The 25,440-nt window shown below is 50.1% G+C and overlaps 13 protein-coding genes across 13 annotated transcripts; 3 read left to right on the forward strand and 10 right to left on the reverse strand.

Moving 5' to 3' along the window:
* Positions 1–1,375: 1,375 nt before the first annotated feature.
* On the reverse strand, positions 1,376–1,855 carry COCMIDRAFT_81730 (uncharacterized protein; the record flags this gene model as incomplete). Its single annotated transcript, XM_007684905.1, has 1 exon — positions 1,376–1,855. A coding segment is annotated over one exon (480 nt), but the record flags the coding sequence as incomplete, so codon positions are not given.
* A 373-nt stretch (positions 1,856–2,228) lies between these two features.
* On the reverse strand, positions 2,229–3,834 carry COCMIDRAFT_945 (uncharacterized protein; the record flags this gene model as incomplete). The annotated part of the gene is made up of 3 exons (XM_007684785.1): positions 2,229–2,261; positions 2,550–3,193; positions 3,303–3,834. The coding sequence occupies 3 exons, from the start codon at positions 3,832–3,834 to the stop codon at positions 2,229–2,231; spliced, it is 1,209 nt and encodes a 402-aa protein (XP_007682975.1).
* A 1,294-nt stretch (positions 3,835–5,128) lies between these two features.
* Positions 5,129–5,980, reverse strand: COCMIDRAFT_32319 (uncharacterized protein; the record flags this gene model as incomplete). The annotated part of the gene is made up of 2 exons (XM_007684852.1): positions 5,129–5,733; positions 5,788–5,980. 2 exons carry the CDS (start codon positions 5,978–5,980, stop codon positions 5,129–5,131), a joined length of 798 nt encoding a protein of 265 aa, XP_007683042.1.
* Positions 5,981–6,315: 335 nt separating this feature from the next.
* Positions 6,316–8,722, reverse strand: COCMIDRAFT_82073 (uncharacterized protein; the record flags this gene model as incomplete). The annotated part of the gene is made up of 4 exons (XM_007684906.1): positions 6,316–7,942; positions 8,001–8,245; positions 8,313–8,359; positions 8,437–8,722. 4 exons carry the CDS (start codon positions 8,720–8,722, stop codon positions 6,316–6,318), a joined length of 2,205 nt encoding a protein of 734 aa, XP_007683096.1.
* A 2,264-nt stretch (positions 8,723–10,986) lies between these two features.
* On the forward strand, positions 10,987–11,392 carry COCMIDRAFT_81947 (uncharacterized protein; the record flags this gene model as incomplete). The annotated part of the gene is made up of 2 exons (XM_007684907.1): positions 10,987–11,212; positions 11,283–11,392. 2 exons carry the CDS (start codon positions 10,987–10,989, stop codon positions 11,390–11,392), a joined length of 336 nt encoding a protein of 111 aa, XP_007683097.1.
* A 253-nt stretch (positions 11,393–11,645) lies between these two features.
* Positions 11,646–12,491, reverse strand: COCMIDRAFT_948 (carbohydrate-binding module family 1 protein; the record flags this gene model as incomplete). Its single annotated transcript, XM_007684786.1, has 3 exons — positions 11,646–12,252; positions 12,305–12,368; positions 12,416–12,491. 3 exons carry the CDS (start codon positions 12,489–12,491, stop codon positions 11,646–11,648), a joined length of 747 nt encoding a protein of 248 aa, XP_007682976.1.
* A 698-nt stretch (positions 12,492–13,189) lies between these two features.
* COCMIDRAFT_81967 (uncharacterized protein) lies at positions 13,190–13,669 on the reverse strand (the record flags this gene model as incomplete). The annotated part of the gene is made up of 1 exon (XM_007684908.1): positions 13,190–13,669. The coding sequence occupies one exon, from the start codon at positions 13,667–13,669 to the stop codon at positions 13,190–13,192; it is 480 nt and encodes a 159-aa protein (XP_007683098.1).
* A 677-nt stretch (positions 13,670–14,346) lies between these two features.
* COCMIDRAFT_81942 (uncharacterized protein) lies at positions 14,347–14,851 on the reverse strand (the record flags this gene model as incomplete). The annotated part of the gene is made up of 3 exons (XM_007684909.1): positions 14,347–14,462; positions 14,539–14,673; positions 14,767–14,851. The coding sequence occupies 3 exons, from the start codon at positions 14,849–14,851 to the stop codon at positions 14,347–14,349; spliced, it is 336 nt and encodes a 111-aa protein (XP_007683099.1).
* Positions 14,852–15,659: 808 nt separating this feature from the next.
* COCMIDRAFT_81881 (uncharacterized protein) lies at positions 15,660–15,866 on the reverse strand (the record flags this gene model as incomplete). The annotated part of the gene is made up of 1 exon (XM_007684910.1): positions 15,660–15,866. One exon carries the CDS (start codon positions 15,864–15,866, stop codon positions 15,660–15,662), a length of 207 nt encoding a protein of 68 aa, XP_007683100.1.
* Positions 15,867–16,159: 293 nt separating this feature from the next.
* Positions 16,160–18,029, reverse strand: COCMIDRAFT_82004 (uncharacterized protein; the record flags this gene model as incomplete). The annotated part of the gene is made up of 3 exons (XM_007684911.1): positions 16,160–16,339; positions 16,398–17,437; positions 17,489–18,029. 3 exons carry the CDS (start codon positions 18,027–18,029, stop codon positions 16,160–16,162), a joined length of 1,761 nt encoding a protein of 586 aa, XP_007683101.1.
* Positions 18,030–19,161: 1,132 nt separating this feature from the next.
* Positions 19,162–20,324, reverse strand: COCMIDRAFT_32325 (uncharacterized protein; the record flags this gene model as incomplete). The annotated part of the gene is made up of 2 exons (XM_007684853.1): positions 19,162–19,873; positions 19,924–20,324. The coding sequence occupies 2 exons, from the start codon at positions 20,322–20,324 to the stop codon at positions 19,162–19,164; spliced, it is 1,113 nt and encodes a 370-aa protein (XP_007683043.1).
* A 358-nt stretch (positions 20,325–20,682) lies between these two features.
* COCMIDRAFT_953 (uncharacterized protein) lies at positions 20,683–22,622 on the forward strand (the record flags this gene model as incomplete). Its single annotated transcript, XM_007684787.1, has 4 exons — positions 20,683–20,722; positions 20,781–20,953; positions 21,011–22,540; positions 22,596–22,622. The coding sequence occupies 4 exons, from the start codon at positions 20,683–20,685 to the stop codon at positions 22,620–22,622; spliced, it is 1,770 nt and encodes a 589-aa protein (XP_007682977.1).
* A 644-nt stretch (positions 22,623–23,266) lies between these two features.
* COCMIDRAFT_81865 (uncharacterized protein) lies at positions 23,267–25,334 on the forward strand (the record flags this gene model as incomplete). Its single annotated transcript, XM_007684912.1, has 4 exons — positions 23,267–23,526; positions 23,642–23,670; positions 23,729–24,065; positions 24,122–25,334. 4 exons carry the CDS (start codon positions 23,267–23,269, stop codon positions 25,332–25,334), a joined length of 1,839 nt encoding a protein of 612 aa, XP_007683102.1.
* Positions 25,335–25,440: the final 106 nt, after the last annotated feature.

The following is a 25,440-nucleotide window of genomic DNA, read 5'->3' on the forward strand; positions in this document are numbered from 1 at the left end:
TTCTCACAGCAACAACACATGACTTATGGTGCCCATATTACATTCCGCAGCCAAGTCACAGCCACCACGCCAAGCCTCTGAGTAAGCTGGAGGGGAAAAAGAACAAGAAGCAGGAAAGATGAAGAAGAAGGAAAAAAACCATGACGAGCGGTGAGCGTACCCGACGCTACCATCATTTTTCGTGATTTCCCCTCCCCTCCCCTCCCCTCCCGCGATCTTCTCCTCTCCATTCCATCCACCAACAACAAATCAAACTCTGATAACGCCTCTCCCCCTCCCCTTTCCCCTCCCTTGCCTTCCCTTCTTCCCCCCACCCACTAGCCGCGCAACGTCACCGTAGCCCCATCCACCAAAATCCTTCCTCCTCCTCCTTTCCCTTCCATCAAACCCACTTTTTTTTCGTTGCCCTTCGCAAACAAGAAAACTAAAAACACTAGCGTACCGTATCTCGTGCATCGGAAAAGAGCCTAGCGCCCGGCTTCGCCTTTTCCCAACTACCCTACCCATCCACCCACTCACCCCTTGCCCTTTTTTTTCTCCCCCCCCCCTTCACCTAGACAGCCAGAGAGGGGGGGGGAAATGGACACGCCACATAGGCGCGTTGATGAAAGCTGAAAGGGATTTTTTTGCTTTTCCCTTGTTTCTATTTTGCTCTTTTTTTCTCTCTCTCTGTGCGGTAATGCAAGTAGAGAGGAGTAGAGAGTAGTGGACAGCAAGGATCTAGACGGCCTGGCCTACGTGACGATCCATTTTTTCCCGCTTTCTTTCTTACTTTCTTTTATCTTATCTTTTTTTTTCAATTCGGCAAGAAAAATAAACCCCTCTTTTTTTGGAAGGGGGAGGGGGGGTTGATGTAAATACTGCTTGCATCTTGAGAATTTTATTTTTATTTTTCGAAAAAAGGCCCTAAAGACACACACACCGAGAGAGAGAGAGAGAGAGAGTCAAAAAACGCGATTTATTACTTTATTTACTTATTTTTTCTTCTGGGAAGAATGAGGGAGAATGAGGAGGAGGAGGGGAAGGCAAGGGAAGTAATAGGTAGCATAGTACAAGGGATTAAAGCAAAGCAAAGTAAAGTAAATGCCAACCCCAGAAAAAAAAAACTGCAAAAGAGGCAGTGCTCTGAATAATTTTTTTGGGAGGAGAAAATTGAGGGGGGGGGGCCTTTGCGAACGCGTTGCGTTGCGTTGCGTTGCGTTGCTTTGCTTTGGTGGCTGCGTTGCGTTGCGCTGCACTGCACTGCGCGCTGCGGGAAAGTGGGGAGGGCGGGTGGAGTGGCTTGCGTGCCGTGAGCGTAAGCGCGCAGGTGTGCGTGCGTGCGTGTGTGCGTGCGTGTGTAAGTGTATATGCGGACTTATAGACTGGGTTTACTTTACTTAATTGAAGGGGGGAAGGGTTGAATGTGGGGTGAGATTTTGCTGGGTTTCTTTGCATGATGGTTTATGGAGGCAAGGGATTGGAGGGAGGGAGGGAGGGGGGAGGGGGGAAGACGGGGCGCGTGTTTTAGGGTTTCTTGGAGGTTTCTTGGAGGTTGTGTTGGGGTTGGGCGACGGCGGCGGCGGAGAGAGAGGGAGAGCAAGGCTGCGTACTTGGGGGTTGTCGGCGTCATGGTTGCGTAGATTGGGGGGATTATTTCTGTGTTGGGTGATCTTTTTTTTCCGTTGTTTATTTTTTTCTTTTCTGTGGGAGAGAGTGTTGGGCGGATATGTCTTGGGAATGTTTTGGATGGATTTGTGACGTAGGAGTTGGAGGAAGTTGGGTTTGTTGGATGGAGAGTACGTGGTAGCCTTGCCGAGCTGGGGTCGGTGCGCATGGAGTAGTTGCTTAATTTGTGGTTCTCTTTAGGTATTATTCGTATATGACGAGTTTGTTGTTGGTTTTCAGACACAGCAGGGTGGTACGTCACTTGTCCGCGGATGAGCCAGGTTCAAACATACGATTCTGAACAAGACGTTCGTGATCAAAGTTTCCCATGTTTATGTTTAAACTATGGAAACACAAGGTTCATTGAGCATATCATTTACCAAACCCAGACACAGGCCACAAGGAGACGGAAACTCAGTCAAAGAACTGTTATTTTGCAATTGAATATCAACTCAGTAATGATCTACAATGTAATCGCCATGTATACTTTCTTTCCATCCAGCACAAAAAAAAACTCCGAAATTCACAAAGAAAGTTCAAGAAACCAGAGCACCGTGTCCCGTTCCTCTCCACCAAAGAACTCAATTGTTTTTCCAGCGATCTGAGAACTCCCACTGGCATGATAAGTGAGCAAAGAACAAAGTGAACCGAACCCCCAAAAAAATTCATTTCTAGGGGTCGATCATTCACTCCCAATTTAAAATAAAATAAAAGATAAAAGAAAGAAGTCAAACTCAACGTCTTCTAACCCCGCCCCATCCAAACCGCACTCCCCCTCTCTTCACACCCCGCCAAGTCGCCCGCATCCGCGCAAGGATTGCACTCCGCCTCCTCCTCCGCCTCCTACCCGCGGAAGCAAGCTGCGTCCTACTATCCACTGTAGTAGCCGTATCTGTCATTACCGGTGGCGGTGGCGGTGGTGGCTCGCCCAGTGCCGCTGCCGCTGCCGCCACCGCCGCCGTAGTTCCCGAAAAGTTATGTCTCGAGGGGCTCAACGATGCATGTCTCGAAGGCTCGACCAAATCTGGCGGACCCGGGTTCGGGGGCCAGAGATTAGAAGTAGGGCCAGGATCCAGATATGGGATGCGGGAGAGTAAGCTGTTTGGGGGCGGGGGGAAGAGGATTGAGCCGCTACCTCTACTGGTACGACTGTTTTCTTGGGAGTCGTCGGAGTAGTAGCCGGCTAGGTGGTTGTAGGTGTCTTGCGGGGAGCGGCGGGGGTGTTGGCGAACGAAGAGGGACGAGGCGAGGCTGGAGGTGTGGGTTGAGGTCAAGGGGGTGCGGCCGAGGGGCTCGCAGAGCCACCAGTCTATTACGTAGTCGTCTTCTTCTTGCTGTGCATCGCGGAGACTGTCGACGCGGGAGTGGTGGGACGAGAGGGAAGTTCGTTGGCTCGTTGGAGTGCTGACGCCGTTGACTTGGTGGCTGAGGGTATCGTCGGCCATGCGGCCTCGCGACGGGCGAGCGGCTCTACTAGAGAAATGGTTGTTCGAGCCATTGAAAAGTGTACGGTTCGGAGGCACATGATGGTTCCGGTGTATAGGTACTAAAGCAGTGTTGTTAGTGTATTCATTTGAGGCATGACTATTCATGTGATCCCGGGGGTACGGGAGAACCATTATAGTAAAGTCCATTTGAGACATGCCCAGACATACCATTTCGAAAAACATGACTACCCACATCTCCGGATGCAATAAAGTCTCCATTAAATTCTTCATCCAGGGTGCCATTTTCCATGTGACCTTGTGTTGTAGGAGCGCCATTATAGCGAGGTTCGTCTGAGCCGTTGACAACCGCACCGTTTGGAGCCATGTGATTTTCCAAGTTATTCGTATCGGAAGCATTCCTATTGGTATGCTTATACGAGGTATCAGCAGGCTCGTCGCTTGCACTTCCTTGGATATCGACCCGGTATAGGGAATCGTCTCTATCGGATGATTGGTCCGAGGTATTATCGTTTCCCCCAACCCTGTGGTTTTGAGAATCGTCATCATCAGGTGAGGAAGCACCTCCTCTTAAGCCAATGGATGAAGATGGTATTTTGAGACAGTATCGTTTCTGAATGTCTCTTCGTCGGTTCGGGAACGACCTATTGCTCTTCCCCCGTACGTGCTCTTTCAGTCTCAACTTGCGTAATTGTTTGCGGCTCTTTATACGTTTTGATGCATAGACACTCTGCGCATCCATGTGGTCGATCAGAGCAGTGTAACTGACCTTGCGCCCGCAGAGCCTAATCTTGTTGATATCGATATCTCTGTCAGGGTAACACCGTTTCGACGGATTTTCTCTGAGATTCCTCATTCAACGAGTTATCCACGTCTCCGGATGAGGAGAGTACGCGGTGATCATTGGGCTTGAGAAGATGTCGACTACTATCGGTAGCCGATGCGAGAGATTAGGCCTTTTAGGGAGAGCTCTAGCGAGGATGGCCATGAAGAGAAAACCTCATCATTCTAAGGTAGAGTTGAAATAGATGTACAGCGGCAATGAGATGAGAGAGGTGAACAGGTGAAACATGGCGAATTTTTAGGTATTGATGTGCTGCACTGAGTGACCCGTGTCCTCGTCGCAACCATAATTCGTTATACTTGCTGCCTTTGCGCAACCACAATTGACCTAGCTGTTACACCCAATGGGCGTATGCCCAATTGAGAAATTACCATGCATCACTCGATGACCCTCTTTAGGTTCGAAAGTGGGGGTTCGCTTACAGACATCTTACAGCTACAAGCCCAAGGTTCCAGCATATGCCCTTCGTTTAAGTCATTGTTCTGACTATGAAGTCATTTTTATACCCAATTCTAGCAGGTTGGGGTGTAGCCTGCCATTCGCTTCAATGAAATGAGAGTTTGATACACTAAAGGCAAATCGGAAATAGTAAACTCAACTCATATGGTATTATGGTAAACGAAGTCGAAACTGCCTGTTGAAAAAGCTGAGAGATAGCTTAGAACATTGTGGGCTACCTGTCATTAGAGCTTTTTTAAATGTATCCTAACAGGGCGAGTGGTACGACAAAAACTGGCCCGGGACAGCTAAAGAGCTGTCCATGATAAAGTACGCTCCGCGATCTGCTCTCGGAGTCAGTCATACGTCAACCGTCTGCGAATGTTTGTGACCTAGCTATTCAACCTGAGAGTGCTGCCCGGCTAGGCTAGAGCAGAGGAGACCCTGTTTAGGATCATATTGCAAACATATTACTGTCTCAGATGACCTTTTGTGATACAATTTTGGTACCTGTGGTGTGAAGCAGACTCGTTTTTCGACTCATTACATGTCTCGCTGCATGATTGTTTGCGAACTGTCATTACAGCGAACTGTAGGCGGCAGGCGGATAGCGACATCTGTAAAAGTAGAAGTTATTGGGGTAGTCTGTCAGGTAGAGAAATCATCTGATGTAGAGGTGAAACAGCACAAAGTTCTTTGGCCAGGTTGGCAGTAGCAAGCTGAGATCGATTGCGCCTGCTTCTGCACACAAGAATCAAGGAGGGATTTCCTTCCCATCCCAGTCCCAACACTTTCCTCGTCCTTCAACTCCCACTTGCTTGATGACATCAATAAGTCTTTCGGCAACCCACTCGCGCTCAAACAGCTTCTCCTTTTTGACGTTCGCCCAAAAATCTTTGCTCAAACCAGTCTTGACGGTACCTGGATGTAAAGCTAATGCCATTGCATTCTCTCCAGATGCAGTACGAAGATGATTATCAAATGTTTTTACTGTTTGGTTGACACCTGCTTTAGATGCACGGTAACTGTACCATCCTCCGAGACGGTTGTCACTGATGCTACCAACACGAGCTGACATGATGGCCATCGTAGCGATGCTTGGTAACCCCTCCATTTCTGCTTGCTCTCTATCAATGGTTTGAGACTTTCTCGGCAAGAAGGACGAGAAGTGTTTGAGCATCAGCATTGGACCCAAAGTATTGGTTCGAAAAGTCAGCAGGGCATCATCGGCATTAATCTGGGTAGGCGATTTCTCCGGAAAGAGTATTCCAGGTACTACCAACGCAAGTTGAAGTTGATTTGAGCTGCCACTGAACTGACTTTTGCATGCCGCTGCTGTATCTGCGATTGTTTGTTCATCTATACAGTCGTCAGCGGATGCTTCGAAGTAATTGTGATGTAGTTTCTAGGTACCGAGAACATCTAGTTTGAGAACGCTCAACCTTTTTTCGTCCACATCGAGACCATCAAGGAGCTCTTCCTTGATCTTATCCAAGTCCTTCCGTCCTGTCGCAACGACCGGCGCATTTGTGGTTTGCAAGATCCTTCTCGCGAGCGCAAAGCCAATGCCTCGTGAGGCTGGTGATATCAGCGACCATGGCGGCATTGTTGTACGTGTAAGGAATAAACAAAGGAGATTGCCATGATAAGAATGTTGTTTGGCTGTTAGTAAGGCTTCTGAAAGGTGGTCCACACACGATCTATGATGCCATACTTGACTTGTCGATCGGCTAGCCTGATCTAGGTAGTAAGCTAGCACAGGTAGTAGCCTCCAGCTAGAGATATGATATGATCGTCACAACAACACTTCCAACTTGTGGAAATCTTTGGTTTCTAACAAAAACAATCGGATACTATTCTTTACTTGGAATGTCATTTGTATACAGATGTTGATTTGACATGAGAAGGAAAAGCGTGCTACCCAAAATACCCCATCTACATTCATACCTCCAGTCTTTGCAACAGAGCTCTCAGGACCCAGTTTTCCATCTTGGTAGCGTCCTCGATCCTCTTCACACCTTTGTATACCCTACCTTCCAGCCGCTTTAATGTCTCGCGTGTATATGTCATACTATCTGTGCGGTCAAGTTGCTTGAGTACGAGCTTTTTCTGTTCATATGAGAGGTGTCCTGTATCTCTTCTCCGCTGGAGAAGCTCACGCAATAGCTGAGTACCCTCCGACTGTAGGCTCAACGCGTGTATTAGTGGGAAAGAAAACTTCCCCTCGTCCAAATCCTGACAAAACCCCTTCTTCTCAGCATAGTCCTTGGAACAAAGGTTCTGGTAATCGTCGCGAATCTGGTATTGTATCCCGATGAGGTTTACAAGCTCTTCGATGTCGGAGACTAGGTGCTTGTTTGACTCTTTGCTCGTCGAGCAGCTGAGAAGTAGTCGTGCGATGAGACGAAATAATCCTCCCGTCTTCTTCTTCGCCATTTCCAGATACTCGTTCTCCGATGGACAAACGCTGTTCTGGGTCCAGTAAAGGTCATAAGATTGTCCGACATGCAATTCGTCCAGTTCTTCGAGGACGATCTCGATTGCATCGGGGCCCAACTGCCGGGCTTCTTCCATCGCTCTTACAAACTCATAGCATCCTGAGTTGATTGTCTGCGCAACACCAAAAACAGCGTGCGCTGCTGGTTCGCCTCTTCGAAGGCCAGACCCGTCTTCGATGTCATCGAGTATGAGGGATGCGGAGTGGAGGCGATTGCCTATTGATTTGATGCGTGATACGGCCGCTGAAGGAACGTTGAACCAAATGGCAAAGGCATTGATAAAGGTATCCCGAGCACCTCCAGATGGTAGTGACTTGATATAGTCGACTGGCGCTTTGGCATATCTGGAGTCCAAAGACACTCTCTTTGGAGGATGAATGACGACTATCTGCTCCAACCCACGGCTTGAGGAGATTGAAGTGCGTAATGAATGAGAGAGATGGCTATTCAATGTTGATTCGGTTCTACCGGTACTCGTAAGACAGGTCTCGGCGGAAGATCTTCGTGAGTGCCCAATCGCTGAATCAGGACGTGCAACACTTGCTTGATTCGAATCATCATTCTCTCTAGGAACAAGACGTGCCTCGTAATTGATACCCAAAGTTGTTGGCATCGACTTTGCCGTCAATTCATCCTCGAGGCCAGCGTTTGGGTCATATCTGACATGAGGATTGTACCTTGGACAATTCAAATTCCAGACCATGTTTCCGCTGACCATGAATGTCAGCACATCCAAATACAAACTCAATTTTTCGGACGGGTTGTCTTTGCGCCGAAATTCTGCGCAGCTTTCAAGAAACTGATCCTCGTACTGCCGCGTCATGTTCAACACCATTTTCTTGGCAAGATCAATGCCTACATGATACCATTTCATGTGCAGCCAAACGGCGTTCTTTATCGTTTTCAGTTCTTTTGACTCTATCAACTCGAGATATTCGCGTTCGAAAGAAAAGTAATCGTTGGCCAGAGTGAGTGCGCGGTACCAGGGTCTACGGATGGGGTCGAGTATGGCCTCCTCTTCCTCAGTGAGTACAAGGCCCATACCAAAGAGTGCTAAAGATTCTGATAGTCTTTTCACGATATCAGCGTCTTTTTCTCCAATTTCTAGTAGTTTCTTACTATACTTACGGCGCTGAAACATCGACGACTCGAAAATCCAGATAGTCCTCTAATGAGCTGAACTCTCTGTCCTTGCTCAGAAAACTTATGGCTGCCCGTTCTCTCATCGCGCGTAGTACTCTCTCAGCGCAAGCTGGGTCTGTTGAGGTAAGTCGCATCATAATTTTCGCTTGGATCTGAGCCGTTCCGAGTACTGGATTCGTACTGTCCCACTCCTTCCATTCGGGATGACTACTATGATTGTGGTGATCCGACTTCGATTCAAAAAATCCCAAGTCAGCAATTTGGCGAGTATCAGGATAATGCTTGAGCCAGACTTACCATCTCCGGCTGCTGCAGATCGAGAATGGTATCGTATAGAAATCCATCTGTGAACATAGTAAGCCAGCTAATCAAAAATGGGTTATCCTGATTTTACTAGTAAGCAGATCAGTGGGCTTGTTACATTCGAAAACGTAAGTAATCAAACTTAAACGTTCTGGTTTCGCCAACGGCAACGCGATAGCAACGAGATTTCCATTGATCGGATTGGCGTTTCCAAAATCAACAGTTGGTCCGATATACTTGATCCAATCGGACCTTGCCTCATGACATCCTGCATTAGTTTCGGCCTCCCATTTGTGTCTTCTCACCGGGAAGTTTCTACAAAGACCATGTGTGTCGTAGTTTGAGATGGGGATTGTGTAAGAAGTCACGTCGTAGAGTAACTCTCTCGAGGTATGGCTTGACATGATGTAAAGATAATAAAACGGTACTTGTGATCTGCAGGGCCGAAAGACCAACAAGCAGTTTTGAGTTATCTGATGTAGTGCTATGGCCGACGTGAATCAGGCAGTGGACAATGAAAAAGTAGTTTAATACAAAGTAGATTCCATGGTAGAGTATGGAAGGGATATAAATACTAGACAGGTGCAGAGGCATTCCATATCTTTGGGTGGGTATCTATCTGGGCGTACCATAACATGAACTGTGGGTTCATTGGCAGATCTCAAAATGCCGTCATTCTATACCACTCATAACGTTCCCCTGAGTGCTTCTAAGTATCTCCTTGCAAAACAATATGAAATTATGATTTCTTCTATTCAGAGTGATGGATCATTTCAGGTAAAGATCACCGTGACATGCATATACTAATCTCGAGACGGCTTGGTGGAGGCATACTTCAGTAGATTAGTTTTGCGGAAGTGACTTCAGAAACCCATGTCTCGTGCATACATATACACGTGTACATGCGATTGCTGGTTTCTTTTGGAATAAGCAAAGTGTCAGGCACGTCCGGACCCTACGTTAGCTGCCGCTCACGGTGCTCCTACAAAAACTAACAAGACTACTCAGAATTAACACAACACTTATCTGAAGGGTTTGAGAAAATATTCATGCATGAGAATATCAGTGACATATTTGATATATTGTTCTGAAACTGAGTCTCATTCGGCATATGTACCTTATCAGTTATCTCACAACTATGCATCCTGTAGGCTCGATCGTGATGCCTGTTATGCAAGAATGCATAATCGCGAAGGTGAGACGCGACTTGAATTTTCTTTTATAGTTGATGGATAGCCAGATGTACACACTAGTACCTCGGGATTCTTTTCAGCTCAATGGCAAAACTGATCTTAGGTTGATGAATCGATCTATGACTAGCACTAAATAGGTTGCTATGTGGTAGCTGAAGAAGGCCAAGACAACAGATCAGCGAAGTAGCATCCACACCCTTCAATAGAGTGCATGCAGTGGATAATTATTGACTGCTTGGAAGACAACTGTAAAATTAACTAGCCGTGTTTGAGGAAGACATCATCTGATACATTGTGAAGCCGATGCGCTGTGAGTTAATCAGCAATAAAATGGCAAGGTAGTCTCGATTATCTAGAAATGAAAGATGAATCAATGGTGCTACAGAGACGGCGTGGACAATGTTATCTATAGTTGCCGATAATATTAAGGCTGGGGAGACAAAATACACCCCCGTCTTCAGACTTCACACTCACCAGAAGCGTGGACATCCACGTGGAAAAACAGCAACCGATGGTGCCAGCACTCAATGGCGATCGCCGCGTGTAATGATACAGTAGATTTTTCCGTCAGATGCATCAAAGTTCATCATAGATGGTCACTCAGAATCATAGTAGCTTCAAGAGGTTTCCTGGTGAAGCCGACTATTAATGCGCTGGCAAGGCCATTGCTCCCTGACAGGCGCTGCACTACTGGATCGACATGGACACGTGAAGCAAAGAGGTGTTTGCTTTTTTTGTAATATCCAAAGGAAACAAAGACGCTAAAGAAACGAGGAAATGGTTGCATGCAAACCAAACAGGAACATTTTGCGATATGCCAACTGTAACTACGTAGTACGCGTACATATTCAATCGCATCTTGGGAAGATGACCCAACTAGCACCGCCACCAACACTACCATTACGTCGAGAAAACTGTACTTGATCATCTGACAACCAAAAACCCTCTTTCTCTTTTCTCTCCAATAGAAAATTGGTCAGCAAGTCTCACTACCGTCCTCGTAAATCCTATTGGCCATATCACCGCTGATTCGGAAAACGCCTTCAAAAGCAACTCTTGTATTATGTATAGGCTATACTCACTTACCAATATACGTAGTACAAAGCAACCCACCAAAGTCGCAGAACCAAATGTTTTACAAAGTAAGCCCAACAGCAACAGGCGGGACGGGGGCTGTGCGAAACGTCAGCGCGAACAAGAAAAAGAACATGTCAGCTTGGGCGGTCATGTTGAAGGACAAAAATTTCGTCCAACCATCCATCACCAAGGGCAACAGTGACATAGAAGTTTCCGCCACGCTGGTCGCCTGGAGAAATCATGAAAGCAGCATATAAAGAGAGATAGAGAGAAAAGAAAAGAAAAGAAAAGAACAAAAGAACCAATTCCTCGTTCTAACTTGCAAATACCCCCTCATTCTACAACCCCATAACCTCATTCTTCCTCGACAAAAGAAAAAACATCAATAACTCCTCAAAATGCACATCTCAACCCCCTTCGCCACCCTCTTCCTCCTCGCCACCTCGACCTACGCTTACGACTCCATCTCCTTCACCACCTGGAACTGCACAGACTGCAACCCCGTCCCCGGCACCTTCTGCTCCGTCAACACGCGCACCCAGCTCCCTCCAAACAACTGCATCCCAATGTGGAGCGGAAGCACGTACATTCGGACGTTTGATGCGACGGCTCCGTCATGCCAAGGTAAGTTGTATCCTTGTATTATGAGTGAGATTATGATAGGAAGGGAAGGGGCTGATGAGTGTGTGGACAGTGAATCTTTATCTTGCGGCAGATTGCTCGGGTCCGGCGGAAGTGCATAGGGAGAATGGCGGGAGGTGCGAACCGAAGGGGCCGACGAATTCTTTTCAGATTACTTGTTAAGTGAGTGTGGTACCGCTTTTCTGGTGGACTGCGAATGGGCAAGTGAATACATGTAACAACTGCTGTTTGCGAGAAGACCGACTCGAGTAGCGAGAAGAGAACCGTTGGATTGCTAGTTCAACACATGGTATCAGCGTAACCCTTCTCACTACTCGATAAATACTTCTATATTGAAATGTAATAAAACGGGCGTCTCTAATCCATTTCTTCACCCCTCCACCCCCCATATATACACTCCCATGCCAATCCGAACCTACGCATTAGCAGTCTTATCGTTGTAATAATGAATCGTCTGATCCGCACATCCACTCGGCGTCTGATACAAGTAATTGCCCAAATTAATATACAACTTCTGGCCCGTACACACATACCACGCGCTCTTGTTTGGCCGCGTGACGTCCGTGCTGCTCCATTGGAGGTCGTCGCCGCCCCATGCAAACGTGCCGTACGTGTTCTTGGTCTCGGAAAAGGTGACGGCGAGAGACATGTTGTTGATGACACGCTCGGGGGATACGTTGGCGTAGAGGAGCTTGACGGGGGCGCCGGGTGCGGAGACGAGTTGAACTAGTTGGCCGGATACGACTTGGAGCTGGCCGGCGGTGGTGTGGTCGCCGAGGAGGGCGGGGCCCGTGGAGTAAAGTGGGTTGGTTTGGATGTACTTGTGGAAGTTGGGGGCCGCGACGGCGCGGATCCAGTAGTAGCCTGCTTGGAGGGTTGTGCCGGGTCCGGTACCGCCTGGAACGCTACTGGCGGCTGGTTCGCTTGGAGTTGAGTTGCTTGGAGCTGATGGGGTGGGTGTGGGTGTCGGTTCTGGGTTGGGTGCTGGTGCTGCTCCGGGCTGGCACTGGGAGTAGTATTCACTGGATATGATTAGGAATTGCTAGCAGGTGTTTTTGTAAATAGATGTTGTACTTTATCTGGACACATCCAGAACCAGAGTTGCATGTTGTTTGACCACTCCAACCAATACCACCGCCTGCGTTGAAATTAGCCCAGGTACTAGAATGGATGTACAGAACATACATTGCTGCCAGTCACCAACAGCGGCAGACGTGGTGCCGGCTAGTAAAGCCAGAAAAGTAGTTGTTGTATAATGCATCTTGGGCCCTTCAATCACAAGTCGACAGTAATCCAGAGAAACACAAGGTATTCCTTGTCCGGCAGCCGTGAACCATATTGTAGGAACCAACCATGATATTTATACTACAGCACGTTTCATCTGGCTCAGATGAGCACCATGTGATGCCAACTAACAACGTCCGTACGCTTTATACATCGGACCGTGGTCGCCGCGTAAAGTGGATAAAGTACCCCCCATGTCCGCAACACAAGGCCGGAAGCCGAGGAAAACACTGGGGCAGCAATATGCTTGCGCAGGCTTAAATTGCTTGATTAAAAACAATTAAACTTTACTGGCGCATCTTCCAGATCTGGCGATAGCGAGTGATGCAGAGAAGGACCCAAGCGAAGTTTCCAAAACCGGGTACAATTTAGGTGATTCAAGTCAGCGACCTAAGATCGTATGTGGATGTCACCGAAATTGGAGTGTAGCCTTGTGACCAGGTGCGCGGGTACGGGCGACTGCCATCGTGCAGGCCTCTGGTACCGGTCCAGAGAGATGGATACGTTTCTCTGGCATGACCATCGAATCTAGCGCTTCCGTCTGATCAATGTTGCCCCCACGCAACATGCTCATTCGACGTGGATGTAGTTTTCGTCCTATCGCGTTGCGCTTTGGATGGTCGGTGACATGTACAGCCACCCACAAAACCCAACAACCAACACCGCAGAACCGCATCACGACACCTCAGCAACACCAGTAATCGGTTCGGGTCTGGCCGAAAAAACAACCCGATACCTTACTACCTCCACAATCTCCAGCTCCTCCTCTTTTCCCCCATTCCCCTCACCCTCCGCCTCTGTTCCTCCCATATCCACATCCTCTCCACCCTCCCTCACCCTCTTACGCAGCACGGCAATCGGATTTGGCAACTTTTTACACTCGCCTGTCATCCGTTGTCCCTTGCCGATATACATGTACACGCGCTTCATCCATTTGGTGTCACTCGGGTCGTTGATGTCTGGGTTGTAGTGGGGAAACACGAGTTTGCCGATTTGAGTGGAGGGTTGAGAGGAGGTGGGTGCTGGAAAATGGACTGTGCCTTGAATTTCGAGGAGGGCTAAGCCGGAGGGTGTATGGAGGATTTGGGGGAGAGGGTTTTCGGTGGGGAGTGGAGTTGGTGGGGAGGGGGCGATGCGTATGGGTATTGACGGCATTGTGGTGTATTTAACAGTTCGTACGAAATGGTTGTGTTTGTGAAGCGGCGATGGGAGGAATTTTGGCGACACTTTGCAGACGCGACGCGCCAAAGCTTTGGTGGGGCAGTTGGATGGTGGGGGTTTAGTACTAGCCTCACTACATACTACAACTTTGCCATGTCTTGCTACCATGTGTTAATCATGGTCAAGTGAAAATCAAGGAAATAAAACTCTTAGAGCATGATTAAAATGAAGAATATCTACCAAGATAGGAAAAAGCCATGAGAACCTTTTCTTTTCCCCTTTAACACTACAAGCATCTCTTTATCTTCTACACACTACTCATCATGCCCATGACCATTTGGTTACATCATGACACATATTTCATACCAGCCCATTAAATACCTCACATTGAACATATTACCAAGAGCATAACCACAATCACAATCAAACCCGCAATATTAAACGATGCCTACATTGGCTGCCTCCTGCCTCCCACCTCCACACCGTCCATGTGTTGAACATGAACAAAATGTAAAGCCCGAAGACTAGAGACCAGAGTATATAGCATCTACCCTAAACCTTCAATGTAGTAAAGGCCGTCCCCTTCCAATTCCCTTATTGCCTCCAAATGCTGTTGCCAGCCCCCCATCTACACCATCTATTACTAGGTGTCTAAAGGTAAAAAGGGTTGCTTAAAAGCAAACAGCCTTATACGAGAACTTGGCCGAAACATCAACACAGCCGCTAGGAACAGTGTTGATGATGTCAGATGGGGTGCCAGAGCAGTCGCTTGAGGTAAAGAACTGGACTATTTTGTTTCCCAATCATGTTAGCTCTGTGTTTCCTCCTGTAGGAAGGGGAAAGGAGAGAAAGGGGAAACGTACGCTGGCAGTTCGCCCTTGTCTTCTCCAAGAAGAAGACCTTTGCGCTCTGCAGAGGCAAGAAGTTGCACACGTTGCTGTTAATGTTTTGCTGCTGAACAGCTTGAGGCTGGCAGCCTGGGCCGGCGTAGGCCTCGACTGTTTCGTCGTGTCAGTACACTTGCTTCGACTCTCCCAAAGTCACTCAAGGAGGCAACCAAGGAAGGGGGCAAAGGGAAGAGAAGGACGAACAAGATGCAACATTCTCCAATTGAATCTGCGCAGAGGCAGACGAAGCCATAAGGGCGAGAGCAGCGATGGTGGTGGAGAAAAGCATTTTTGCGGTTTGGAGTTGGTATCGAAACTGATTCGGTGATTGAGATGTTTGGAATGAGATTTGCGTCTGTAGTGCTTCCATCTTCTCCTCGTCCTCTCTCCCCCTTTTATATCCTAATCTCTACACCTAAACCGTCCCCATTCGCCTTCTCTCAGTTTTTTTTGCCTCCAGACCACCGTCGCCCTCGGCCATCGGCCTGCCAACAAACACTCCCAACAGTGGCGTCCAGGCGGTGAATAGCAGCACGGACTCCCCATGTTCCTCATCACAGCAGCAAAAATCTGATGGGCTTGCAAAACTCAGTTGATCACATCTCCAACGAGCCAGTGTCGGTTCGTCGCGGAATAGCACTCGTGTTGGTTCGGTGCGTGGGGAAGTCGTTGTTTGCGAATCGCCTGACGGGCTTGTGGTTTTGGGCTTGTGGTTTTGAGCTTGTAAGCGGACCTTGTAACCAACCAGGTTACTGGGAGAAGCGTCCTTGAATGTGCTGGTCTAAGCTTATGAGGATGTGGAAAATGGTTCATGGATGCGAGCTTCATTGGTGTTGGCCACAAGCGACGAGGCCGACCACCCGGTCCGTAGTTGCTATACTTCGGCCTGGAGGTGAAAGTTGCCGAATGAGGAGAGTGGGGGGGATGCCATGTTTGCTGAGAGGCGTTTCTTGTAAGCCAAGCCCTCAGCTGCGATGACTGCGTGGTGGGATCTGTGGTATGCGGGGGAGGCGTGAGTGAATTGATGGGAATCTTGCCTTGTAGGTGTTTATCAAGGATGGGTGGCTGATAAGATTGAGTCTCGTGGATACTCAGCGTTACAGTAACTCAGAGTCGTGACCTACCAAATACAACCTGATGTAAAAGAGGTCCTGTTTAAGCATCGAGAAACACGGACGCACAGTTCCCGCGCGGAGTCTACCCGGATTTACCAAACAAGGCGTAATACGCTGCAGCCTAGCAAGAATTCGTGCATACATGGCATGCCACGTTGGGGTAGTATCTGACATAGGTCGTACTTGCATGCACCAATGAGACGGGAACACCCGGCTGACGGATCTGGCTTCAAGGCTAATGCAAAAGATTGTTGGATTATATCCCGAAGGGAGAGAATGTGAGCAGATGCTCACACTCGATCTCACCTAGATTTAACGTAAGAGGCCTTGCACCCACATTCCTTTCTAGTCTTTCCCAGCCCCATAGTCATCTCATTCGTAACTTTTCAGTAATGTGTCATATCGCGTAAAAGAAACAGCCGCCCTGATGGTCAGTGGCCCACTGAAAACCACAAAGATATTTACCCCTGTGCCAGCACCATCTAGTTGAAGTCGTTCATGTTGTGTAGGCTGATATCTTGACTGCTGGTAACACGCCGCTCTTCGCCGTTGCTGTTCGTCAAGCCGTCAGGCCTAGAACCATTGTTTCCATTGACCAGCTGCCCATCGGGTGATTCAGCGCCACCTTCTGCCGGGATGACATTTCCATGTTGGTCAACTTCCTGTAATACTCGTTAGTCAAACGCAATACTTTGGGTTAGGAGTTTAGTTGAGACTTACGACACCCTTGGCGGCCATGCGCACCTGCTGCGGATTTGCCGTACCGTGGACAACCGCCTCACGTGCTTTCTCCATGACCTTTTGTTTTCGGCTCTCTCCTCGCACCTTTTCGAGATGCTCAAAGTAGCCATCGTCCACAGGTGTGACGTACTTGCCACAGAAAACGCCCACCTCGAACTTTTGAGTCGCGGGATCGCGTGGTGAAAGGCGCGCGCATGCACTTTCCAAATCCTCAAGCTTTTGGTAGACAACATCGTCAGCGCCAATGTGCTTAGCAATAGCTGCTGAGTCACGGTGGTGGGCAATAAGCTCAGAGGAAGAGGCCAAATCGATACCGTAGATGTGAGCGTTGGTGATGGGCGGTGCACATGATGTGAAGTATACCTTCTTCGCTCCAGCCTCGCGCGCCATCAATACAATCTCACGCGACGTTGTACCGCGGACAATCGAGTCGTCGACAAGCAAGACGTTCTTACCGTCAAACTTCTTCTTCATTGGGTTGAGTTTCGCCCGGACGCCCTTTTGCCGTAGCTTTTGCGATGGCATAATGAACGTGCGGAAGATATAGCGGTTTTTGACAAAGCCTTGTACATACGGCTTTTCGAGGGCTTCAGCGACACAGAGAGCTGACGTGATGGAAGTCTCTGGAATCGGCATCACGACATCAATCTCGGCCATCTTTTCGGGACCCAGTTGCTTCTTGATCGTCTCGGCGAGCGTAAAGCCCATGTTGCGTCGACTTTCATCCACATCGATACCATCAATGACTGAGTCTGGTCGGGCAAAGTAAACGTATTCGAAGATATCAGGGGTATACGCTTCTTGCTTAGCGACCTGTCGGAAGACCGGCTCCTTGCCCTTCTCGATGATGACAGCCTGGCCGGGCAGAATGTCCTGAAAGTCCTTGTAGCCACACTGGACCAGTGCAACACTCTCAGAGGCCATCATATAGTCCATACCATGGCCGTCTTGCGAGCGCCGAGATCCAAGGACCATGGGGCGAATACCATATGGGTCGCGGAACCCAATAAGACCGAATCCTAAAGATAATCAGCATGTTTCATGTGCTCACTCCGAATTCGTCTACATACCAGCAAGCATAGCTGTACACGCCCATCCACCAGTGCAGAGCTTGTACATCCTCTCAAGCGCAGCAAAGCAGTCATCGGCGTTGATACGTGCCTTGCCAGTCTCGTTGAGCTCATCGGCGAAAATGTTCAACATGAGCTCACTATCGCTCTCCGTGTTGATGTGCCTGTGGGCCTCGTGGTCGAGTCGCTGGCGCAGCGCGGGGGCGTTGATGAGGTTACCATTGTGGGTCATGCAGATACCGTACGGGCTGTTGACGTAAAAAGGTTGGGCCTCAGAGTTTGCGCTGCTGCCAGCTGTGGGGTATCGCAAATGGCCGAGACCCATGAAGCCGGGCAGATCGGAAACACGAGCACCATCCTGGAAGACCTTGGAGGCCATGCCATTGCCCTTGCACTGGTGGAAACGACCGCCAGCGCTGCAGCTGACTATACCGGCAGCATCTTGTCCGCGGTGTTGGAGGAGGTAGAGGGCATCGTGGACCTCTACCGAAGCGGATTGCGACTTGGGGTCGCCGTGGATAACGGCAATGATACCACACATTTTGACGTGGTGCTGAGTCTAAGGATGTTCGAGGTATGTACTTGTAGTTTTGTACTAGGACGCGTCAGTTGCGCTATTTCTTCGGATAAAGCGGAAGAAAAAGTGAAGGCGGGGTTTGTCTCTCAGCAAGTCCTGGTGCGCTCATGGGTGATCGCAAGTCTAACATCTTTTATAATAATGACGAGATCATCATAGTGACAGGTATGAAATGGAGGAAATATTGCAACTACGTACCCTGGATATCCTCGTACACGGCTGTGCAGAAACTCGGTTCGCAAGTGGCCTCTCCAAAAGTGGGATATAATCGTATGGATAGGCTCCCGTCGAGAAAACGCGTCTCACGAAGTCACTATGTACAGAAAGATCCGGGGACTCTGGCAGCTGGATGATCAATGGGGCCGTTTTCGTCGTCTGCGAGGTATCTTCGCGGGTCTCTGGTCCCGTTTGGTGCTGATGATGGCGTACGAGCTCATGGTTATTGGAAAGTAAGAGCGCTCTAGTGGGGAAAGGGCAGCATGATAAACAATTTTTTTTCGCTCGCCGCACTTGCACTTCCGCACTTTCGGCCTTGGCGGCAACCACACACGCCCAGAACCCCACACTGCGACTGAACTGTACCACGACGTACAAGACTGCGGACAGACAATATGCACTGGCCAGAGGAACACATATTATAGCACATGCGCACATCTTGTGACGCCTTTGCTGCCTTCCTATTGTTCCCCCTCTTTTGTCTGACGGTAGCCTTCGGAAAAAGATTTTCTTTAGGGCATAGACTGCCGCGTCCAGTCATCTGAGCCGCAAACGGTTTAATATGGCATTCCGCGGCGGACCAAGTACACGCAGCACGTGACATTTTACATGGAGGTGTTCGCAGCCCAGCCGCATCTACTATCTGTGCATCATGTTTTTGACTGGACTCAGGGACATATTCGAGAGCGACTCAAGTTCCACGTCCAGAAAATGTAAAGCAAGCACAAATATACGTAGAGACGCCGATCTAGTGCATTGTGTTCGAATCAAGTAACAATTCTTGGACGGTTGAGGAATGTCCGTTGAGATGCCATGGTAACATGGATAGAAGAGGCTTTGCGAGAACAATAAGTTTTGTTAGATTGTAGTAACGACTATACTAGGTCGCTGACTTTTCCGAGACGTCGGGCCTATCAGGCTCGTAATTTGTCTCGCCCAGCGACTGTGATGGCCCAGACACTGAAACAGCGGCTGGCGCAGCAGCACTTGGTCCCCGGGATGCTGCAGCATTTAGCCTTTGGTTCAATGCCTCGAGAGCCAATGCTCTCCTCCTCTCTGCCTCGGCGCGTGTTGCCCCACCACGGCCGCCACGGCTGTTGGGGTTCATGATACTGGGGAGGCCACCTTCGGCACGAGCGGTGGCCTGTTCGTTACCCGCATCAATGTCCCGATCAGAAAAGGGTGTGCAGACCTGGAGAGACACCAATGTGTTGTAGACGCCGTCTGCAAAGGCGCCGAGGGGTGTTTGTATTGGCTCTGGGAAGAAATGCGCAAAGCTAAAAGTGTCGGAGGCATCTCCACGAATGAAGGAACCTTCGCCCGTAGCAGTGGAAGAGAGCGATGGACTGATGCGATAAAAGCGGAGGTAGATCCATGCTGTCATGAAGCCAAAATATGCGAGGTACATGGCCGTCTCTGTGCCGATTATAATGCCAGAGAGGGTATTTGTGAGCAGGAAGATAGCGGGGAAGTGCTTGACGCGCATGCGGATGAGGCCTTTGGCAATGGCTACCGTGTGTTCGGGAACGAGCTGCTTAAAAGAGACGAGGAAGCCGGCCTGGATGGCAATGCCACCGGAGATTGTGGTTTTCCTGAGCCGGGTCAGTGCAAGGTCTATGAAGAAGACGAGATGGAAGCATACATGAGAAAGCCCTTGCGCATAAGGAGATAGCCAAGGACGTAGAGCAGATAAGTCAGGAGGTTCGGAATAACGGCGACAAACAGCATGAACTTTGTGAACTCATGCGACCCCCATGCCCTCTCGAGGTAGCGACCGCCATAGAAGACAGTCAGGCCGGTGGTGATGAGGCCGAGGAGGTTCTGCTCGACGACCGTGGCGAGAGCGAATGTCCAGGGATACCACGGCACAGAGAGACGGGGTACAATGGTCAGCCATGGCACTCCGTTGCCCACGCCGATAATGGGCTTCTCGACCTTTTCCACCCAATTGGCGTTGGGACGCAGGCCAAAGTTGAGCAGGGTGAGCAGGATGAGGGCAGCGAGGATGCCACGGGTAAGGGGCGGGAGGTTGATGCGGGCCATGGCGGCAGCAGCTGCGGCGGCGGCGGCGCGTTGTCGAGGAGGAGCAGCGTAGGCGTGGTGGTGGTGACGGTGAGGTGTGGCGGTGGTGTGGTGGTGGTCACAATCAAGCTGGGCGGTGCTGCAGTGCCGGGCAGGGATGTGCGGTGGTGTGGGGGGACTGGATGGGGACTAGCCAGGCTCCGGCCGAACATGTGCGTTGCCCTACAAGACTAGCAGTCCATAGGCGACATGGCAGGCATTGTCAATCATCGAAGCTCCTCACATTCCAAACCGCCTGCCACCACCACCACTTTGGTCTCCCTCCCCCCCTCCCCCACGCCCCCCAGCCAAGGCGCATGCAGCGCTCGCATAATGCGCCATGGCGGAGACTCTCAGCAGTAACGCGATCAACTATCTCGGTACCTATTCCCCGCCAAAACCCGCCCCAGTGGCCTGTCTCTCTGACGCGTGGTCTAGTATGGCGATATCTTCAAGAAGCCGGATTTGGTAATGCCGCCCTCCACCTGTCGCGATGCTGGCTTCGGGACCCGGACACGCTTCCGTTTGCTGCCAACATCGAGCCCCACGCCCTCGTCCGCCTCGTCCAGGATGGCTTGTGCTTCGACCAGCTGCGCGCGGAGGCCTGCAACGTACGTCGCCTCTACTATGCTCCGCTCCATCAAATGCGCCTGGGCTAACTGTACCAGACGGAACCGCGATACAGGTTCGGCTCCGACCACGGCCGCCCCTACACGCGCAACGGCAGCCTGCTGACCCTCGACAAGGGCATTCCCGCCCACGAACTCGCGACCGAGGCCAACGGCGCCGTCCAGGAGCCCCCGCCTAAGAAGACGCTCAAGCGCAAAAAGGCAAAGACTGCCAATGGCGTCGACACGCGCCCAGAGCCCCAGTCTAACGGCGATGCCATGGACATTGAGCACAACGGCGCGCCCCATCACGTTCCAAACAGCCTGAGGGCAGACTCCGAGCCTGTCGTGTCCGAGGCCGAGTCGCTTACTGTCGCAGAAATACCGCTGTCCACACTCAGCATCGGCCAGGATGCCGAGATCCAGACAGATGCTATCGCCGTCGCAGACCTGACCCCCGGCACTGTCTTTGTCCCCCGTCACGCCAACCCTGACAAAATCGTCCAGCACACGCTATGGGGGCCAATCGAGTCGCCTGTTTTGCTTGCTGCCGGAAAGTCGCTCCTCCAGGTCCACGTTGTTAGCAAGCCTGCCAGTAACGAACAGTCCCCGCCTATTCACACCCTAGACATGTCCCTGCCAGTCCAAAATTTCGACGTGACTGCGCTGTGCTGGCATTCTGAGCACGAGCTGACCGTTTCCGCGCGCGAGCAGTGTGTCAATGAGGTGGGCGAGAAGATGATGATGGATAAGCTCATCAAGCTGACCGAAGGCGGCACCACCTCCAACGTCATCTCCTCGACGGCCGGTCTCATTAATACGCTTCGCTGGAACCCCAAGTGCAAGCTTCTATTGTCCATTTCAACAGACGGAGAAAAGGGGTCCATCAAAGTGTGGAAGAATGACAGCGATTCCATCCCGGCGTGGACCGAGTTCACTGACACAGCTATTTTGGATGCCCAATGGATCAGCGACTCGGCCTTTGTCGTTTGCGGCATCAAGCTGTTCAAGATATATGAAGTCACCGACGCTCTGACAACCCAGCGAACATTGGACACTCACATACAATGGGAAACTGTTAAGCACGACCCGGCGTCTGGTATCATAGCCGTGCTTGGAATCGAAGACCAGAAGAACTACCTGGGTATCCTTCACCCCAATGACTCGATTCAGCTACAAACCCACGAATATCCAGACGAATACGCTACCGACTTTGCATTCCGCCCGAGTCCAGCCACCAAACAACTGACAAATGGTTCCGCTCTGCCCTCGGTGTTACTTGCAACAAGCTCCATGTCCGGCGCAGCACGGATATGGGATGCAAACGAGCCATTCAAATGCGTCAAATCTCTTCCCACGACGGATGGTACCCAGGCCTTCAAGATTGCCTTCTCGCCGGATGGGGTGTTGTTGGCTGCAGCAGGCCCCGATGCCGTCACTGTATGGGATGCAGAAAAAAGAGACGTCCCAGTAGCAACGTGGCGGGCTAGTGAGTGGCCAAGCGACAAATGGAACCCTGGAATAGATGGCGAGTTCAGTCTTGGTTGGGACCCAGACAGCTCCCGGCTGTCAATCGCTCTTGGAAACCAGGTATGTCAGGCGTCCCGAAGTTGATTGCGCTCATGCACTAATGTCGTCTTCACAGATTGCAATCATCACAGTACCTAGGTAGTCTCACCTACCGATGCACGAATAGTACCAACTGCACCCCCCACGGTGCACAAACTTTAGTCTGCGGGGAAAGCATATCCGCATTATCGCAGAGTATCGGCTCTATTGCACGTAGAAGAATCCGAACCATTTACTGGGCTTGCTACGGAGACATCACTCCGTGGTCGCAAAATCACGAGAAGCCCATAGCGGGGCCGTGTGTGTGTGGAGTTGTGGAGTCAAGGCAAGGAATAGAGGGGGTGGCGCCTCCGCCGGCTGCCGAGGCCTTCGTATCGTGATAGGCTGAACGTGCCAGCCTAGTCAATCTACCGCATCTGGTACCGGATACTAGCCTGGATCCACACTTGACGTCTTCACATAACGTTGGGGGTCCATTGCTTCGGCACTTGTATGAGGCAGTCAGCCAGCCGCGGCGCCACAAGCATGAGAACTGCAGTCCGCCACCCAAAAAGCGCTGCCGTTTCCGTCTTTCTTTCTTTCATCCATCCTTCATGCCATCTATGTCTTCGATATACCTACTAATTGTATACTATACTATCTCACACCACTCATCTTGAAGAATAGAGCTTTGGACACGGGCCGCATAACCATCTCTGACGGCACCTCACCTTCCATCTATAATTGACTCCCGAGGTTATTCATACAATGTCGGCGATACCAAATCTACCCATAGATGAGCTACCGATGATGCAATTCAATGGTCAAGTAAATGGCGTCACTGCACAAACACCTTTCAAGCTCCACGATGCGCCCGTAGAGAACTTGCGTCGATTAAAGGTCATCGTCATCGGTGCAGGTTACTCTGGCATCTATTGCGGAATTCGCATACCTGAGAGATTGAGAAATGTTGAACTAGTGATCTACGAGAAGAATGCTGGGGTTGGGGGAACTTGGTATGAAAACAGGTAAACAAGATGCCCCCTCCCTTCAACTCCAGCGTCTTACTGGCTTTTATCGAACAATGAGACTGGGTCCGACTTGATGCCCAAAAAGAGCATTTGATCACTAATGCGAACGCAGATACTTGGGCTGCGCGTGCGATATACCTTGTGAGTCTTGCCACCTCGGACATCAAAATCGTTGAAGTGGTGCTAATCTTCTCGCTAGCGCACTCATACCAGTATTCTTTCCAGCCAAACCCAAATTGGTCATCCTTGTACGCGCCAGCGGCAGAGATTCAATCCTATCTCCAAGATGTAGCGCAAAAATATTCTGCGGATCGCTTCATCAAGCTGCGCCATCAGGTCGACGGTTGTCACTGGGATGACAAGACGGCCAAATGGAACGTCACAGTAAAGAACCTGGCGACAGGAGATACCATCCATGATCAGGCAGATGTGGTGATTTCTGCAAGGGGTGGCTTGAATATCCCGTCCTGGCCGGATATTGATGGTTTAGAGACTTTCAAAGGCGAAGTCATGCACTCCGCCGCGTGGAAAGAAGAGTAAGATATACCTTGGATCGCGTATTGACCTCCAATCGACTGACACAGGGAAATAGCTATGAATTTGAAAATAAGCGCGTTGGAGTAATCGGCTCAGGCTCATCTTCCATCCAGATTGTACCCAATCTTCAGCGTCTACCAGGCACACACGTCAGCACATTCGTGCGCAGTAAGACGTGGATCTCCCCACCTTTTAGCTACTCACTCTGGGATAAGTATGGCTTTCAAGGGACGGCTATTCCCAAAGAGCTTCGTGACCGCTTCGCCAATGATCCGGAATACTATCACGAGTTCAGGCTCGCAGTCGAAGAAGATGGAAACGGGATCCATGCCTTTACCCAGAAAGGAACGCCTCTTCAATCAGGCGCCAAGGAGATGTTCCATCAAAACATGAAGGAGAGGCTGAAGGGCCACCCTGAAATCTTTGAGGCGCTTTTGCCTTCGTTCGCGCCTGGGTGTCGTCGTCTGACACCTGGCCCGGGATATCTCGAAGCCCTCACGCAGCCAAACGTTGATTTTGTCACGTCCCCTATAACTCGCATTTCAGAATCGGCCATTCACACTGCTGACGGCAAGGCGTATGAGATTGATGCTCTTGTGTGTGCCACTGGCTTTGTATCTTCTGCACCACCTCCGTTTCCGCTCACCGGTAGTGGTGGGCTAACCATGACAGAAAAGTGGAAAGATCGCGCTGTAGCATATCTTTCGCATTCAGTCGCTGGATTTCCCAACCTCTTCAGCATGCTTGGCCCTAATTCGGCCGTTGGGACCGGTAGCTTGACAATGATGATAGAGACAATGGGCGATTATATCATCAAAGCCATTCGCAAGATTCAGAAAGACAACATCGCGTCCATGGTTGCCAAAGAGGCACGAGAAAAGGACTTTATCGAGTACGTTGACGCGTACTTTGAGAAGACAGTCTTTGTCGACGAGTGCAGAAGTTGGTACAAGAACAAGGGTACCGGGGAGATTGTGGGTCTCTGGCCAGGAAGCACGTTACACTGCATCGAGGCGATGCAGAGTCCGCGATGGGAAGACTTTGACTATGTCTATCTGGCCGAGCTGGATGACCATGACACTGATAGCAAACTGAAAGGTGTAGGCAGAAATTCGAACAGATTGGCCTGGCTAGGCAATGGCATGAGTGTCAAGGAACAAAAAGAGCAGGATCTGGCCTGGTACTTGTATCCGGAATTCGTTAGCAAGCCCGCTGCGCCGTACCCGGAGAAGAACAAGATCTATGACATACGTCCGTTTTCGTACTAAGCGAGAGGGATATTTCTATAGTTGATGCAGTCTGTAGCAAGCCCCTGAATCACAAGAAAAACGAATGTGTGTGGTCTGTAATGTGGCACAGTGGAGCCGACTCCAG

Source organism: Bipolaris oryzae (assembly GCF_000523455.1).
Source record: "Bipolaris oryzae ATCC 44560 unplaced genomic scaffold scaffold_5, whole genome shotgun sequence".
Classification (NCBI taxonomy): Eukaryota; Fungi; Ascomycota; class Dothideomycetes; order Pleosporales; family Pleosporaceae; genus Bipolaris; species Bipolaris oryzae.